The sequence below is a fragment of the Neodiprion fabricii genome, chromosome 2, assembly GCF_021155785.1.
Source record: "Neodiprion fabricii isolate iyNeoFabr1 chromosome 2, iyNeoFabr1.1, whole genome shotgun sequence".
Classification (NCBI taxonomy): Eukaryota; Metazoa; Arthropoda; class Insecta; order Hymenoptera; family Diprionidae; genus Neodiprion; species Neodiprion fabricii.
In genome coordinates this window covers 6,813,583-6,831,212 of record NC_060240.1, presented here as the reverse complement: position 1 = coordinate 6,831,212, position 17,630 = coordinate 6,813,583, and the positions used below count along the sequence as shown (strand labels likewise).

Genomic DNA, 17,630 nt, shown 5'->3' with positions numbered 1-17,630 from the left:
ATCTTCGCGATTTTGAAAAGTGCCGGAATGAATTCTTTCATGCACTAGTCCGACGTAATTTTACGAGAGAAATCGATCAAGCGCAGTCCCGATACGCTGCGATCAACGCATCAAAAGTTACAGCCAAAAAACGAGACCTGAGTTTTCGACATATTTCAGCAGGTGCTTTTTCCTTCGTAATTTCTCTCCTGTAGATCCCACGCCCTTTTCGCTGCGTTTTCTGGGTTCCTGGGGGTCCAATTAGTCAGGAAAGGGTCATTTAAATCAAATCAGAGACCAAAAATTTTCAGCTCCAAAAACGAAGAAAAAGTAAGGCTAACCCCTTTGCATTTTTGGCAAAAATCTTCGCGATTTTGAAAAGTGCCGGAATAAATTCTTTCATGCACTATTCCGACGTAATTTTGCGAGAGAAATCGATCAAGCGCAGTCCCAATACGCTGCGATCAACGCATCAGAAGGTGCAGCCGAAAAATGAATAAATTTGCTCCACATTTCTCTGCTGTTGATCTTTCGCACTTTTCCCTGCGTTTTCAAAGTTCCTCGTCGTCCAATTAGTCAGGAAAGGGTCATACTCGAGCCTGAGACGAAAAATTTTCGGCTCTAAAAATGAAGAAAAAAACAACGCTAAATATTGCCACACAATTTTGCTGCGAGTGAAACCTAGCCTTGGGATGCTACCGTCATGTCTATAAGCTCGATGATACCGAGCTGGATGGGGAACAATTTTTTCGTTAACGTTTACCAAAATGTTTTTTCTCTTAACATTATCGATTCAAAATCAGTCAGCCAAATTCCTCCTGGAAAAAACCGCACAGCAGAGAGGACGTGTGAGAATCGCGCTCCGCAGACATCGAGTATCGGGTTCGCTTCCTCCTGGATCCTGTGCTCCGGGTTCCCTTCTTGGTGCAGAAATCCTCGTCCTTCTCGTTCTCCTCCTTTCTTCCACCAGTTCCTGCAAGTAGTAGACCTGGAGCGCGGAAACTACGCAGTGCTTATTCCTGAAGTCGAGTTTCATCAGGTAGCGGACCTAGAGCGCAGGAACCACGGAGCGCTTGTTCTGGAAGTCGAGTTCCTGCAGGTAGTGTACCTGGAGCGCAGAAACTACGGAGCGCATTTTCCTGAAGTCGAGTTCCACCAGGTAGCGGATCTTGAGCACTGGAACTACGGAGCGCTTGTTATGAAAGTCGAATTCCATCAGGTAGCGGACCTTGAGCGTAGAAACTACGGAACGCTTGTCCCTGAAGTCAAGTTTCACCAGGTAGCAGACCTGGAGCGCAAGACCCAGAAGGTAGAGAACCCGGTACTCGAAATCTGCAGAGCGCGATTCTCATGAATCCGCTCTACTGCGCGGTTGTTTCCAGACTGAGGAATTCGGATAGCAAAAGAAAAAAAAAACTTGGATAACGTCACTTTCTGAACATCCGAACTATAGTTTCGAACTTTAATACTATGTGTGATGTATGATGTAGATGTATACTGTATGATGATGTATGATGCTGTGATGTGATGTACTTATAATGATTTTAATTTTTACATTTCAGACAAGAAATACGGACTTCATCTTTCCTGCCGATTCCAGACTCAAACGGCTAGGCCCTTTGATGGTCTTCGATGGTGTCGAATAGAACCCCATTTCAAAATAAATAATTCCTCATTTTCACATTATAGACGTATTATTGTAAGTAATCCAGTTTGTCTTCTGAAAAATTATCAAATTTATAGCATGGATCACGTATTAATCGTAAATGGAATTAATATCGTACATGGACCGCATATACATATACACTATTTGGTCTCTGTATCATTATTCTATCTGATCTATTACTATTTATGATCTATGGATACATTCTTTTCTCGGGTACTTGTACTTTAATTAAATCACTTTTTTGCTACAAATGCTGCCGCAGCTTCCGCAAGCCAAGTCACGTGACGCGTCATCAAGGCCACACATCGTGTATCAGCTCTGCAACTGGAATACCATACTGCTATAGAAACCTAAGAATTAACGCAGGTTTTCGGCAGTTTTAGGAAGGCTTGCACCGTGCGCTTCGGAAAGAGGCTTGCTGCAGGTGACACGTACGCTCTGCCGCCAGTAAAAAAGAAATTCACCGATAACCGACCGATATACGAATTCTGCGCTTACAATTTAAATGTACGCAACTGTACACGTTGTTACATTTTTTGTCCTGATTTTAATTATCTACCAATAAAAACATGTGCAAAAAATTATGTCAAACAGGCGAATTAAATTTCAATTCAGAACACCTTCTCGAGGGCCGTCAAGTTATGATAACGTGAATGTGTTTTTTTTAAATATTCTTTGACAGTAAAGTTACTAACTTGAACGTACATTCTGATCAGCTGGAACAGGATTACTTGCTTCTTTATCTAACGTCATGGGTTGATACAGGAAGCAGACTACAAGAGAGCGAGCGAGTCTAAAGACATGGGTTAATCTTAACTATTTTCCGTAGGCGCAGAATTCAAAATCTTCTCAACTACAGTGGAAACATCCGAAAGGTTGGGTTCTTATTCTTCGTTTCAATAGATCAGAGATTTTTTCCAGTACACTACAACTCATAATAACTATATAAAATATTTGTAGTAATCCTGAACCTCAACTTGATCGGGATCTTACGAGAAGTTTGTGTAAATAACTGTACCTCTTGGCTCTTATCCTACGTAATAACGAACAGTAAACAAATATTAGGTTTTCGGGAGAAATATTTGACAATACGTCAGGAAATACTTTGAACTTGAATTATTTGGGACCCAAAACTATGGAAGACTCTTCGCAAAATAGTAAGGAGTGAGACTCGAACCAGATGTCAAATTCACTGACCATTGGCCGAAACCCATCCCGTTTGGCGTGGAATAGCCCATATATTATTCCGCGTTGAAACTGCTTCCGCTTGCACCAGGCAGCACTCATTGTAATAAACATATAACATACATAATATAAAATCTCATGGTCTTACTCGCTGTAATCTAATCAGCGGATGTTCAGAAATAGACGTGGAAGTCGTTCCACATCATACTTACAAGTAAAAAATAAAATCGCCACCAGCATTTTTTTTTCTGGTATTGAATATCAACTTCTATTCTCACGTCCAAGTAACTCAACTTCTAATATCAAATCCCAATTTCATCCATACCAAAATCCACTTCGTTCACAACATTCACACTCCTCATTAGTCCAATAAATTATCTACACATTCAATTAAACCTTTTCTCCGTTTGATTTTTTGCTTGCTTCCTCATCCTTTCCCCGAGGCGAAGGCACCGACAAGAACGAACCCAAAGAAGCCCAAAAAACGTCTTGGATGGGTATAGAAGCATATTGCAAGCCGCTCGTCAATACCAATAACTCTATCCGGTAACAAATTCTAATTTGTAAACAGTTTCATAGAGAAGGAAAACTATGCTTCCAGAGAGAATTCATAATCGCGCAAACTTTACATGTAGCAATGAACGAAAAAGTCACTTAAGCCAAACATTGCATTGATTGCAAACCTTGATAGCGTGCCGTTCTCTCAGAATGTCCGACGCCGTGTCCGCTCGAGATTTTCTGCTTTGCTTATGTCGTATTCAGCCATCAATTCAATATGACTCGTTCAGTGATCTAAATTATTATCAACAATAAGTCCAGTAATATTTACAGATCGTTGTTGCAACACCCTTTCAACGAAGCATTACACGATTCAAAAGTGCATAAAACAAATTGGCGTCTTGCGTCGAATTCAATTTGCAAGAAATTCAAATCGTCGAAACCAACCGATGTTTTCTTAATATTTCTGTGATTTTTAAAAGTGAACGATATTAAGAAACAGCGCCTGAAAAAACGATATCAGGTACCCAAAAATTTTACTACGTCGAACCGGAGCAAAACTGCGAATTGAGAGTCAAAATTTACACTTTGAGTCCAAAAACTCGAAATATTAGCTTCTTTAAACTTAATCTAGACGCTCTTTCGAACGAAAATTAGACTAGTTCAGAAACCAAACTTGAAAGATGAATATAAGATTTCAGTTGCGCTATGTTTAAAAAGTATCTACGAATCTATGCATTAGTATCTTTGATAAACCGTAATCAATATTTGAAACTTTAAATCTTCATAGTACGAATTCCGTTTCTTTTTTTTCCTTTGTCTAAACAAATATTGTGTCTGTATGCTGAGTTCAATTATTGCTTGCGCGATACTTCATCTACTGAAAGCACAAATTTGCAAATTGACATGCTCGCTAAATAACCGTAACATGATTTTCAGATTTTCGAAGTTGAATTCCTTTTAATGAGATTTCATTCACTGCTGTATAATGCAAAGTTTGCGCGATTATAGACTTTCTCTGATACATGGTTTTTTTTCTTTAAAATTTTTTACAAACTAGAAGCAATCAATAATAGTTTGAATTTTCCGACGTTGAAACTACAAATATTCATAATTCCGAAATTTCGTATAGCATGTTGAAATTAAAAAAATCCAGTCAATCATTTCTGTATTCAATATATCAAAAAATTATCGAGGCGATTTTCTTTTTCAATTGTAACTATGATCCTCCCAAAAAGCACCTCTGGCGCAAAAACCTTTCGCCAAGTACATTAAAAATGTAAGCATATGTCACCTTATATAAAAAAGTATTTCACAAAAACATAGCATAAATAAATATTCTCAACCTTTACCGAAAAAGATTCAAATCACACATCATTACCAAGCACAAGCTCTATGATTCTCAGAAGGCGTGTCGAGGATCTCGTATAAGCAGCGGAATCTCCACCCCTCCACAATCCGAAACAATACGGAAAGGGGAACCACTAGTGATATGCCTCCTAATCAGCATGCCTGCACATAAAACGACATTTTTCTACATTAACATTCAATCTTCGGAGTCCATCAGACGTATTTCGAGACACTCGCGGGGCCACCCGATAAAGTTGCGCTGAATTTTTACAACGATATCATCATGAGCTCCATAGCGACCAATAAAGAGACAGGTATTTTATAATTTTTCCATATTAAAGTCAAGATTGATAATTTCGTAGCAAGGTGTCAAAAGAGGATAACTCGAAACAATAAATTTTTGTACAAAAAATGACATGGATAAGTTTCGCATATTTCTTGTCAGATCCTATTACGAGTGCGCGGTATTGGAAATTAGATACTAATTTTCGTTACGGGTTTCATATTCGGTAGTTTCGGTTATCCGAAATATCGAAAATTCCGTAAATACCGTAGTACCGAAATTTCGATAGACTTTAATCTGCAAATATCGTCGGAAAAAGACTAAGAAAAATCTGTATTGAACTGTATAAATACCAATAATCTAAGTAGTATTTAGATTATCAGAAATTTCGGTACTTCGGTATTTACCAAAATTTCGATATTTCGGTATCGGTATTGACAGAAGGTTTCCATACGGATACATTTCGAGGAATGAGATACCGAAAAAAATTCGGTATACCGAAATAACGCGCACGCCTAGTTCCTATACATTAGATTGGAGTATAACTTTGTACAAAATATCTCGAATTAATTTTTTCCAATATTTGCTTGGAAAGTTTCACTTACGAAGCCTGTGGAGCTTGCATAAAGTGCCCCGTTTCCGAAACCGTTTTCCCGAAACCGTCACGTTTTCGAACCACTATTTTCCCGACCTAGTGAATTCCCGCATTGTTATGTTCCTGACCTACCCGATTCCCCGCAGACCTGAGGAATTCAGTAGATCGGCAATACGACGATCCGGGAATTTCATTTGTTGGGAAACTGCAGGAAAATGCCGATTCGGGAAAATGGTTTCGGGAATGTGAAGGGTTCGAACTTTCAATGCACGGGTAGGAAAACAAATTTGAATCATATCTGAAAGTAGAAATTCAAGTGCTTTCGACTTAAGCATAAAGAAGGTACCCATGTGTAGTTTAAATGTACACCTATTTTTCAGAGGTTTCACCTGCATCGTCGAAAATTTTTGACGTTGACGGAAAATCTATGATAAAACTCAGCTGTCCATTCACTTGGGATATGGGAGAAATCATGGAAATTCGAGTACGATTATTAAACGATAACTTTCGTTTCAAAGATGTTATTGACAACCAAGATCAGTTTCCAGAATTTGTATTAATTTACTATCTCATGCTGGCCTATGAGAATGTATCGAACGAGAATCCGCAAGCCGCTGAAAAATGCATCAAGGACGCTGAAGATAGTTTTCTTGAAATTAAACAAAGGTTCTTGACATTATTTACTATAAACGTTTTTCCATAATGTTAGTTTGATACCACAATGTAACGAGAAAAACTAAATGGCTCAAGTTTGATAATGAAGAAGCTTAATTTTTCTGAACATTATGTGCTCTCTTGAGAGAAATTCAAGTGTAAAACTCAATCTGAATACACGAATTTTATACAAATGTAATGGAATACTATTCTAATTTGTACTTATACTGAAAGTAGTGATCAAATTTTACATTGAATTATTTATCTTGTTTCACTGATCTAACAATATTATAATAATGAAAATCAGGAAAACACTGGAAAGCGTAGAACGTGTCCTGCGACACATTTTATTTGGAACAAAGTACCATGTGCTTCAACAGCTGGGGCAGCTGACACAGGCAGACGAACTGCTGAAAGAGATATGCAATATTAAGGACATGAATGAAACGGAATTAGCCATGTTGTCCGGGTGCCAATGTTTAGCCTGGTCACTGTACAACGTCACTGATAATTCCATGGCAATGAAATTTGCACAAGAGGCTGTCCAGCATGAGCCCAGTAATGGCAAATGGTACTATTTGGTCGGGAGATGTTGCCGAACCTCAAGAACGAGGGATCGTACGACTGATAAACCAGATAAACATGAATCATTGGCTTTTCAGAGGGCTTACGAACTTTCTAAAAACGCTATGTTTGGTGTATATTTGGCCCGAATGTATCGAGAGTCTAAACAATATGAAAAGTCTCTTAAAATGTATAAGCAAGTTGCTGCTGGTGAACCAACTTCTTGTAAAGTGCGATTACAATTAGCTCTAGGATTTGTACGAGCGAAGGATTGTAGTTTGGCAAAGAGTAGTCTGGATTACGTAGCTGAAATGATGCCCACTTCTCCGAAATATGCACATTACATGGCTATATACGAGGAAACATGCAATCGAGACTTTGAGGTAATGACTGATAAATTATACACAATGTTGTCAATTCGTTGATATTCAGTTTATAACTACTTTTGATTAATGTTACCTGGTTGACATGAACAGAAATATTAGTACAATTTTCATTTGATTAATGAATAGTTGAGATTACAATGAATTGAAATATCACAGACAGTATATGAAAACTACTGAAATAAACTGAATAGTTTTTAATTAAACTTTTAGGCTGCTCTTCGTTATTACACGACTGCAATAGAGAAAGGAAATTATCCAGCGGAATGGCCGTATATAGAGTGTAGAAAAAAAGTTGAACCTGATTGGAATCCACTGCCATATATGTTGGAGTTATTGAACAAGTACGACAAAGATCCTGATTCCCAAATTCAAGAAATAAACATTAAAATTGGATTATATTATTTGTTTCATATGGATGATATTCTGTCAGCAAGTCAATACTTTGACAAAGCTGTTCAAATTGATCCAAATGCCAGAAGCCTAAAGGTATAGAGTTGATTTATATTATACGAAATATACGTACATTATTTAGTTGAAATAATAATTCAATTTTCTGTACATGTGCCCATTTGTACTGTAACGTGAAAATAGTAGAAATTATACTCGCATGAGTATCGCATTATTCGAAATTTTTTTAACTACCATGATTAATTTTTTCGTTTGTACCAACAAAATCTTTCATATTTCAGTCACATTACGTTTCTAATGGGAACAAAGTGAATGTATTTTATGCGTGGGCAGTAAAAATCCGCCTTGCATTACTGATGAAAGCTACGGAACTCAGTACAGACGAGATCGCCAAGTTGAAAGATAAATTGCAACTCTGTTCTGAGAATGATCAAAGAGCATCTTCTATCTCTGATGATTCAGAACAAACTTTGAACCAACGATGGTCAGAAATCTACCAAAGTGATCATCATCGAAGTTCTGGTGGCAATTCAAGAAAGCAGTAGATCCATCGAAGAAATCAATCCAAAGGCACAAGGCAACCGAAGCATTTGTGACAAACAATATTAATCAAGTAAATCAAAAAATAAAGGACATTTAATTGCAAATTGTGAGAAACGTTCAAGAGACTGCGACTATAAAATCTTGTGGTAAAGAGGAAAGTACTGCAGCTGAAGCTACGTATCATCTTGTCAAAAATTTCAAAACCCTGCTTTTTCACTAAGATAACCGCCAGACAGCCTAATGCTAATTATACTACTCATTCCTGTGTAATCAATATTTCGCATACTCGGCTACGTATCTTTTGTGCAACAAATGGCAGCTGGCCCAAGGTCTGCTTCGATTGCTGTCCATCATTCTCCATTCCTTACACATATTTTCCACCGAGACCCATGCAAGACAAACAAGCTTCATTGTAATTTCGCTATTCTGTCACATATTTCTGTCAACTATTATGTTACATACATACAGACCTATGAATTTTGCAATTACAACTCAAATGTACAAATTGTCACATTTCTTGTGCTGATTTTAATTATCTGCCAATAAAAATATGCAGAAAATTATGTTGAACGAATGAATCAAAATACCCTACAACTAAAATTGAGATGTTGAATATTATGATTATTGGCACTTACCCTGTCAGGTAATATACAGCCAGACGGAAAATAGAAGAAATACCGTGATTTATAACCTCATCAATTCGAACAGGATTATATCTTCAGTCAACGCTTGCGGAGACGGGAGAAAATTTAATTTTCGCATCGGCGTAGATAAAAGTTATTCCTGTGTAGTAGAGATCACAGGGTATTCCCGCTCCTAACCCGATTGAAAGCATTGATGGCAACTGGAAACTCAGAGACGATTATTATTTCAGAACACCACCATGTTTCGTGAACACTCAACACGTGTTTGCCGGTTGATAGTGGAGTGTTAGGTTAAGTTGTCAATCTTACCAAGAATTTCTGTTGATTTCGTTAAATTTACCGATTAGCAATGGGTAAAAAAGACAAAAATAAGAAGAAAGTTAGTGGTATTGAGAAAACAGCTATGAAAACAGAAAAAAAACTTACTGCAAAGCAAAAGAAAGAGTTGGCTGCACTCGGAGAGGTTAGTTTAGCATCGTAGAGTGCTAAAAATACAAATTACGTTACCAGCGGTTGTTCCGGTAACTTAATTTCTTCACATATTTCAAAAATTTCCACAGCTGAATTTAACCAATCGAATCGTCGTGCTACATTAATTCATGTGAGAATCAAGAAATGGTCGTAACTTACGGTAGTTTTGAACATAGTTCAAGACTTCCTTCCTTGTTGCTCAACGATTGTTCATACACTTAGAACAGAATAACACTTAGCATCTGACAAATGAGCAATTGTTTTGTTGTGTGTTGTAGGATGATATCGAGAAAGTGGTGGCAGAAATTGAGCGGGAAGAGGCAAAGAGGCAACGTGTCGTTGAAGCGGTTGTCGCACCGCCGTCACATCGTGTAAATTTCTCATTAACCACTCATCCTTTCAAAGATGAGCTAGTAATGCTTGGGGGGGAGTTCTACAATGGACAAACGGTATTCATAAAATTTATGGTGCAAATATATGTATCAATTCTCATTTAAGTTCAGTTTCATCAATGAACATCCCTTTAAAACAACATTGTGACATTCGTTTTAGACACTTGTGTACGGAGACATGTTCTTTTACAATATAAGCAACAACGAATGGTCCGTAATTAAGGCACCTGGTGGCCCAGCACCCAGATGCGGACATCAAGCGCTAGCTGTTCCAATAAATAAAGGTCAACTGTGGGTCTTCGGTGGTGAATATTCAAGCCCTTCGCAGTCACAGTTCTACCACTATAGAGATCTATGGGTCTATCACTTTGGGGATAAGAAATGGGAGAAAATTGGGTGAGCGCAAGAGTACTGTTAGTAAATTTGAATGTTGAGCAAATATGCAATTTTTTTCATTGGACTTCTTTTTTTAATTAACTAGGGCCACTGGTGGACCATCAGCGAGAAGTGGTCATAGAATGGTATATATGAAAAAACAACTATTTATATTCGGTGGGTTTCACGACAATGTCAGAGATTACAAATATTTTAACGACGTTTTTGTATTTAATCTCACAACATACAAATGGAACAAGTTGGAGCCTTCAGGTTTGTAGAGTGTGGAAAAATTTTTCTCACACTTTTTTAAAAACTCTAAAATCTAATTTACAGTAATTTGAAATGAAAGATGTAATATTATAATCATATCTACTATAGTCTACCATCATTGTGTAAATACATTTATTTCAGGCACTCCACCAGCTCCTCGATCTGGATGTGTAGTATTACCAACACCGGATAATAAAATTCTAGTTTACGGTGGCTACAGTAAAGAGAGAATTAAAAAAGATGTGGATAAGGGTCACGTACACACTGATATGTTTTTATTGAGCCCAGAGAGTGAGTTTTGCATTGGAAAAAAATAGCTTTGTAAGTTTCTGATTATGAAACCATGGATTCAAATTTTAGAAAATGATCAGACTGGATTAAAATGGAAATGGACGCTTCTGAAACAAAGTGGTATATCAATATCACCAAGATGTAGCGCTACAGCGATTTTGGCTCAATCAAATCTCGCATATATGTTTGGTGGTGTTTTTGACGAAGAAGAAAATGAAGAAGACCTTAAAGGAACATTTTTCAATGACCTCATCGCACTGGATCTTGAAAAGTACCAATGGAGAACAGGTATGTAACGAAAAAATTATGAGTTTGACGGCCTCAATTTCAACTGAATGAAACAAGATTTGGGGATATGGACGCTTAAGTACAGTTACGATGAAGTAACTTTACATAATAGAAATCATTTCTGGTTTCATAGTAACATTGAGCGGAAAGAAAAACCCGCAAGAGAGGCGAAAACGTAGAAAACAAAAAGAAGATGGTGATATTAACGAAGAAAGTAGTGACAACGACGATGGTAGTGACCATGAAGTTCCGAAAGCGATGGATGTCACTTCTGAACCAACTATTGTCTCTGATGGAATTTTCACGGTTAGTAATACTTGATACTATTTTGATTTTTATTATTTTCAGTGAATTTACTACTTGTACTATATACAACAGAATTGCCGCAGTAAAATGATCTTTTTCATTCGAATAATAATCCATGATTACAATGAAGCCTTGTTAGATAAAATTTCACTACGAATTCAAAATCATAAGTAACAACAAAACGGTTGACGACAAAAAAAAATAATTAAATTGACACTTCACTTATCCATACTCAGGTCACTGTTGGTCCGTCCAGTATGACCAACAGTACAATTAAGGAGGAAAAACGACCAGATGATATTTTCTCACCATCTCCTCGAATTAATCCTGGGCTTGCCATCAAGCATGGAGTGCTGTACTTGTTTGGTGGGATGTTTGAAGATGGAGACAGACAATACACTCTTAATGATTTCTACAAATTGGGTGAATTATATAATCAGTTACAATTTGTAGAACATTTAGGTAGCAAATTAATAGTAATTGAACCGAGATCAAACATTTTCTCAATTTCTTCTGCTCTCCTGGTTTACAGACTTTCGTAAGTTAGATGAATGGAAAACAATAATCAAAAGCGACATTACTTCGCAAACATGGATTGATTCTGAAAGCTCAGAATCTGAAAGTCAAGGTGAAGAATCTACCAGTGATGGCAGCAGTGAAAATGAGATGGAGGTTGACGAAAATTGAAGTGTAACTTTTGCCTAATTAAGTGACAGAGAATTTTTTTCATCACTATCAAATAATGTAAATTGATTGTATCATGATACTACGACTCAGCTGTAAAATTATCATTCAGTAAATTTTAATATGAAAACAAATTTAAGTCTGAAGTATATGAAAAACGTACTGCATAAACGATGTTGCGACGAGCATCTGATCTATGTAGCAATTTAGTATTCTCATGTGTTGAATTACCTACACACAGCGTACCAAATCTCATACATTGCAAGCTAGACTCAATAATCTTTTTGGTCATGCACTGTTTGCTCTCATTTGCTTGAGTTTTTCCAACTCTTGCCGTATTCTGTCTTTCTGTAGAAAAGAAAAAATATTCCAGTACAAACAATCGGTTCGTCACTTACAAATATCACAAAGTTACCTTTTGCAAATGCTTGCTCTGTACATCCACAGGTGCCTTGGCAATATAACCAGGTGCTGAAGTCAATTGTAACAATCGGTTCATTTGCCCCTCTAACGCGGAGACCTTTCTTTTAATCCTGTCTTGAATTTGTTCTGCTTGCTTTGGATCCTATCAAAATTAATTACTTTAATTATCGATAATTTAGTGTTTATGTTGCAGAAATTAGGAGAATTCTTTTATGCGGAAATTTAAAGGTTGAAATATATGTACAAAACGTAATAATTTTGTTTTACCTTAATTGAAAGATATATCACAGCATGACTCCCAACTGTATCAGATATACAATTCTCCATTTTATCGTAATTATTTTCAAGTGCTACTTTCACTCCCTGAACTCTACTTAACGCGGCAATAACGCTTGAATTTTCAATAAACAAATCCATATTATCTTCTGCACTAAGCACGACGTGTGCTGTAATAGAAAATGGTACTATATTGTAACAGATTTTATATTTCTACCATTCACTTGCGATTTTTTCATTGAATATATTACCTTCACTCGTATTCGACTTTATATTACTCGTAGAGATAAGACTTCTTATCGTTGATACGACTTTCCAAACGTTTCCAATATTTTCTTCTAGAACCTCATCTCTAAATTCTTGAAACTGTGAAAATTACATAAGTAATGCGATGTAAAATATCAGTTTTCAACTTAACTATACTCTATCAATTGCAATACCTCTTCCGATGTGGGATAAGTTGTTTGCATGAGTGACTTCAAAGTTGGCAATGTGTCTATGCGCTGAGACAGTAGTGAATATAATTCATCAGCCAGATAAGGTGTGATCGGTGCAATTATCCTCAGAGAAACATCCAGACACTTGATCAAAGTACGTATGTGTCCACTGGCTGTATTTCCTTCTAGATGTGCCAGTCCTGGCTTTGTTGCTTCCTAGTGAATACGTAATGTTAATACAAGTGTCTATATCAGAGTGGAGGTCCTCTTCACAAGCTTGTGAATTCGCGAACCATTGTTAATAGTTGGTCGAATATTAATTGATTAAGAAAAATATTTAAAATAATAGTCTATTCAATAAGTGTTGATTGAAAAAATGCATACCAAATACCAATCGCAGAAGTCCCGGTAAAAAAAGTTTTTCATTTTTGACGTCACAAGGTGAAGATTTCTGTGTAAAAATGCTTCATTCACAGTTGTCACCATCGATGATAGTCTGCTTAGTATCCATTTATCGATTGAACTTAGTTTTGCATCAGGAAGACATGGATGTTTTGACGTTGCAAGAAGGATAAACTTACTTGCTTGCCAGATTTTGTTACAAAACAGCTTATTTGTCACGCATTCACTTACGTCAAAATTTATGTAGTGACCTACGGGAGAATGAAGATACTTTTATTATGAAACGGTCATGTTGAGCATTCTATCAAGAGATTTAAATCAAAAAAATCTGCTGACGAAACTCGTAACTAACTCTTTATTTCGAGGGAAGATAATGTAAGTCGTAATGCATCATTTCCACATTCAGGGATTCCATTTGGAAACATTTTATTATTCAGATTCACCGTTCTCTCTAGCTCCTTATGCGAAAATATACCAGCTTTATAATTCTGTTTGGCTTGTTCATTGAGATTCTGTAAATAAAAAAAATTAAATATTTCGAGCAATAGTTGTGATATTTGATCATTGAAAAAATGTAGATTGCTATCTTTCCGTTGGAAAAAAAAATTGTAGCACTTACTTGCAATGATATACCCTGAGTAATATTTTCCGGAGTTATGACATTACCAAGACTTTTTGACATCTTTTTTCCTTGGTTATCACACAAAACTCCGTGCAAAAGTATTTCCTGGAAGTATAAACCTGTTCATGCGTTTGCGCAAGGAAAAAATGTCATAAACAAATTTGTATGATCACCATACCTTGAAAGGTAACTGACCAGTTAGTTCTGTACCAAGCATGACCATTCTTGTTACCCAAAAGAAAAGTATGTCATGACCAGTTTCAAGCATTGACAGCGGGTAAAACTTCTTATAATCGCCAGTCTGAAAAACATATAATAGATTTCAAGACCTGGGTAAAGTAAAATGTTTTAGAAGTGACAAAAGAATGTAGGTAATAAAAATGAAGAATAACTATTCAATAACTCTAGAAAATAAGAAGGTATTGCAAATTCATACTTGATTGGGCCAACCCATTACAGTAAAGGGTAGAAGCGCCGATGAAAACCATGTGTCTAAAACATCCTCATCCTGTTTAATCGTCACCTCATTGCCAAATTTGTTTCGAGCTTTGACCAGAGCTTCATTTTCAGTTCGTGCAATAATCCAAGTAGATTCTGAACCGTTACTGCAAAGATACGCTGGAATGCGATGTCCCCACCACAATTGTCTTGATACACACCAGTCTCTGAACAATATTTTGACCATTATCGGTAATATTCAATGCATTGTACCAGATGTCGATAAATCAACAGGATTTTCTTAAACTGATAACAATAGGTAGTAAACATCAGAAGTCTTACTTGATGTTTTCAAGCCAATTGTACCATGTCCGTTCATGTACAGATGGATCAATCTTTAGGGTGCCATTTTTAACAGCTTCTAACGCAAGAGCAGACATGCTTTTACATTTAATAAACCACTGCTCCTTAAGTAGATGCTCTATAACATCACCTGACCGAGAACATTTTGGTACTACCATGTTATGATCTTTAATTTCTCCTAAAGCATTATCATTAGCCAAATGCGTCAAAATTAGTTCACGTACCAAGAATCTTGGAACTCCCTATTGTTTCGCAAACATGGAAAATACAAAGTTTGGAGTTTAATAATCTTGAAAATAATAATTTATGGTGAAAAACGAAAAAATAGCAGTGTGTCTGCAAAAATAGCAACTAATCTGCATCTTAGTGATAAATTCATAGTACCTGAAATAGTTCAGTTTTCGATATTATGTTACCCTTCTCATCGATAACATCGATTATTTCTAAATTGTGTCTTTTAGCAACTTCTAAATCAGCTGGATCATGTGCTGGAGTAATTTTTACCGCACCTGTAAGTACAATTTTCAATAAATGGGTGTTAAATCCATTATAAAAGCTTGAATGCTGTTTAGTCTGACGATATAAGTACCAATTTTTGTATACCTGTTTGGTGATTTTTTTACCTGTGCCAAAAGTCATGTTTACAAATCGGTCTGCAATTATAGGAATATAAGTTTTTCTAAATGGATGCCACACCTGAGAACCAATGTATCGAGAATATCTTTCATCCTCTGGATGTACAGCCACCGCTACATCTCCTAACATGGTCTCAGGTCGCGTAGATGCTACAGTCAGGACTTCGTCTGAAATAATTAAAATTGAAAATTCCTCTATCACAGAGTGAGAAAGTGATAATGCTCAAAGATTTTGGAATGTGTACAATTTAAAACATGATCATTTTATTTTCAGTTTAATTACCAGAATTTTGAAGCTTGTAAGAGAATTCAGTAATTTGTCCGAACGTGATTTTTTTCTCATAACCAGGAATTTCTATTTCAGTTTTTCCTGTAACCGGAATATAATCAACTTCGATATCAGATATAGCACTGCGAAGAGTTGGAGACCAGTTGACTATAGACTTATCTCTATAAACTAAGTTTCGTTCAGCCAATTGAACAAATGCTTCTGTTACAGCGTTGCTACATCTCTATAAATTAAAAACTGCACTAATAACCAATGTGATTTTTAATGTAAATTAAAAGTTTATTTATTCAGCTGATACCTCGTCCTTGGTGAAAAATTTTCTGGACCAATCCAGACTAGCTCCAAATGATTTCAATTGCTTGTATATTACATCCTCTTTTTCATTTTTCCAACTCTCGACATGCGATAAAAATTCTTCCTTCCCAAGGTCATGCCGAGATAATCCCTTACTTTTTTTTAATTGCTTTTCGACAACCACCTGCGTAGCTATTCCTGCATGATCCAGTCCCGGTACCCACACAACTGGATGGCCTCTCATTCTGTACCTGTTAGAAAATAGTATTTAGAATGATTTTCAGACACAATTGCGTGAAACAAGTGGGCAAGAGTCATTTTTAAAAGAAAAGACTTTTCCTAAATCTGGTGCTATTTTTCCTTAAAATGTGACTTTTAGTCATCTTTCTTTGAACCGTGACTCTAGCAGAGCAGCAACCATTGACGGTTTATAAATGTCAGAGCCTTAATCAGTAAATAGTTTCTAAAATTTAAAGGTAAATATAATTTTGACAATAGAAAGTATTTAGAAATCCCAGCCAGTGAAATAATTATTAAATATCTCTGAATTTTTATCTACCATCTTGCCAGCGAATCTTGTATTACTGCAGTCAGTGAATGTCCCAGATGTAATGTACCCGTTACATTGGGTGGTGGTAATATAATTGTGAATGAAGTTTTATCGCTATGTTTTGTCGAGAAATATTTATTCTTCTCCCAGATATCGTACCATTTGCTTTCCACATCTTTACAATTGTACGTAGTGGGGAAATCTAAAATTGAGAAAAAATAAAATACATTAGCTGAATTTAATTCATTGAATGGTCTTGATACGGCAGAGTTTTTTGCAATGCTTATTGTACTTAAAAAAATTAACTGAATAATTCAATCAACGAACAATACGTACCATGTTTAGTTTGTGTACAATATTTGTAACAATTTGGGCTGTTATAACCTCTCCTAAGTGTCACGTGCAATCGCAATGAGTTCATTCTAAAAGTTTCTAAAATCATTCATCGAGACCTATTGCCCAGCATCATGAATAAAAAGATATTGGTATAGATTGGAAAATTATCCTAGTACAGTAATTACTAATCCGTGCTGTTTGACGTTCAACTATTAATCCGCATCTTTATCGCTGCACGTTACCGGCGGCCAGCGTTTTGTCGCGGTGCCTAAACAACAGCTACCTACATTTCTTGCCTGCGACCACATTCGTTTGTTTGCAGGCGCATCTATTGGTCCATTCGCTATGTTGGTCTATCTCGGGTGTCATCGACCCCTTTATTTATTATTAGTGTAGTAAAGTCATAGGAAAGTAAAGTTTTCTTATTAGACTCGACAGCTTTTTAGTTCTAATTAGAGATTAAATAATTTCTGCATGTGCATAAATTCATCCTAATAACGAATAGTATGGAAACAGGTGTTCGATAACTTGTTACAAGAAAAGACGTCGATTCAATTGCAGTTGAAGTCGGCGAATGGCCTGCGGGATTTCCCACACTAGATCTCATTTCTCTGTTTCACTTTGTCCACGAATACACGATTAGTCACCGATAAGTTATTAGACGTATTCCGAAATATGTGCTCGCACATGCGACATTTCGAAACGGTCGTTCCATAACTAGAATAAATAT

General features: G+C 36.4%; 3 protein-coding genes across 4 annotated transcripts; 2 read left to right on the top strand and 1 right to left on the bottom strand.

Moving 5' to 3' along the window:
- Window positions 1-4,843: 4,843 nt before the first annotated feature.
- Window positions 4,844-13,599, top strand: LOC124176176. 2 transcript variants are annotated; one of them, XR_006869319.1, is made up of 8 exons: window positions 4,844-4,992; window positions 5,937-6,222; window positions 6,518-7,157; window positions 7,371-7,646; window positions 7,850-8,564; window positions 9,069-9,075; window positions 9,903-9,909; window positions 13,564-13,599. XR_006869319.1 is itself a non-coding variant. In XM_046557094.1 (5 exons), the coding sequence occupies exons 1-5, from the start codon at window positions 4,962-4,964 to the stop codon at window positions 8,111-8,113; spliced, it is 1,497 nt and encodes a 498-aa protein (XP_046413050.1). In that variant the 5' UTR covers window positions 4,844-4,961; the 3' UTR covers window positions 8,114-8,661. The 2 variants fall into 2 exon arrangements, 1 of the variants encoding a protein (XP_046413050.1); XM_046557094.1 differs by lacking the exons at window positions 9,069-9,075; window positions 9,903-9,909; window positions 13,564-13,599 and having other exon boundaries at window positions 7,850-8,661.
- LOC124176175 (kelch domain-containing protein 4-like) lies at window positions 9,075-12,002 on the top strand. Its single transcript, XM_046557093.1, has 9 exons — window positions 9,075-9,218; window positions 9,505-9,675; window positions 9,779-10,014; window positions 10,100-10,266; window positions 10,408-10,557; window positions 10,627-10,845; window positions 10,979-11,151; window positions 11,388-11,574; window positions 11,684-12,002. Exons 1-9 carry the CDS (start codon window positions 9,105-9,107, stop codon window positions 11,836-11,838), a joined length of 1,572 nt encoding a protein of 523 aa, XP_046413049.1. The 5' UTR covers window positions 9,075-9,104; the 3' UTR covers window positions 11,839-12,002.
- On the bottom strand, window positions 12,045-17,176 carry LOC124176172 (valine--tRNA ligase-like). Its single transcript, XM_046557089.1, has 17 exons — window positions 16,901-17,176; window positions 16,574-16,766; window positions 16,019-16,265; window positions 15,715-15,943; window positions 15,420-15,599; window positions 15,181-15,305; window positions 14,776-15,038; window positions 14,432-14,660; window positions 14,174-14,296; window positions 13,993-14,100; window positions 13,726-13,885; window positions 13,356-13,624; window positions 12,975-13,187; window positions 12,786-12,900; window positions 12,526-12,704; window positions 12,251-12,400; window positions 12,045-12,183 (listed from the first exon to the last, which is right to left on the bottom strand). The coding sequence occupies exons 1-17, from the start codon at window positions 17,004-17,006 to the stop codon at window positions 12,124-12,126; spliced, it is 2,949 nt and encodes a 982-aa protein (XP_046413045.1). The 5' UTR covers window positions 17,007-17,176; the 3' UTR covers window positions 12,045-12,123.
- Between the last annotated feature and the right edge of the window lie 454 nt (window positions 17,177-17,630).

What these genes read in the sequence shown, in the direction of transcription:
- LOC124176175 (XM_046557093.1), top strand. Translation starts at nt 9,105, where the DNA reads ATGGGTAAAAAAGACAAAAATAAGAAGAAAGTTAGTGGTATTGAGAAA. An exon ending in TCTCTGATGGAATTTTCACG is followed by an intron (nt 11,152 to 11,387) that starts GTTAGTAATACT and finishes ATCCATACTCAG; the next exon opens with GTCACTGTTGGTCCGTCCAG. An exon ending in TAATGATTTCTACAAATTGG is followed by an intron (nt 11,575 to 11,683) that starts GTGAATTATATA and finishes CCTGGTTTACAG; the next exon opens with ACTTTCGTAAGTTAGATGAA.
- LOC124176176 (XM_046557094.1), top strand. Translation starts at nt 4,962, where the DNA reads ATGAGCTCCATAGCGACCAATAAAGAGACAG. An exon ending in AGCGACCAATAAAGAGACAG is followed by an intron (nt 4,993 to 5,936) that starts GTATTTTATAAT and finishes CCTATTTTTCAG; the next exon opens with AGGTTTCACCTGCATCGTCG. An exon ending in CATGCAATCGAGACTTTGAG is followed by an intron (nt 7,158 to 7,370) that starts GTAATGACTGAT and finishes TTAAACTTTTAG; the next exon opens with GCTGCTCTTCGTTATTACAC.
- LOC124176172 (XM_046557089.1), bottom strand. Translation starts at nt 17,006, where the DNA reads ATGATTTTAGAAACTTTTAGAATGAACTCATTGCGATTGCACGTGACA. An exon ending in AAACATGACTTTTGGCACAG is followed by an intron (nt 15,306 to 15,419) that starts GTAAAAAAATCA and finishes TTGTACTTACAG; the next exon opens with GTGCGGTAAAAATTACTCCA. An exon ending in AGAGCAAGCATTTGCAAAAG is followed by an intron (nt 12,184 to 12,250) that starts GTAACTTTGTGA and finishes TCTTTTCTACAG; the next exon opens with AAAGACAGAATACGGCAAGA.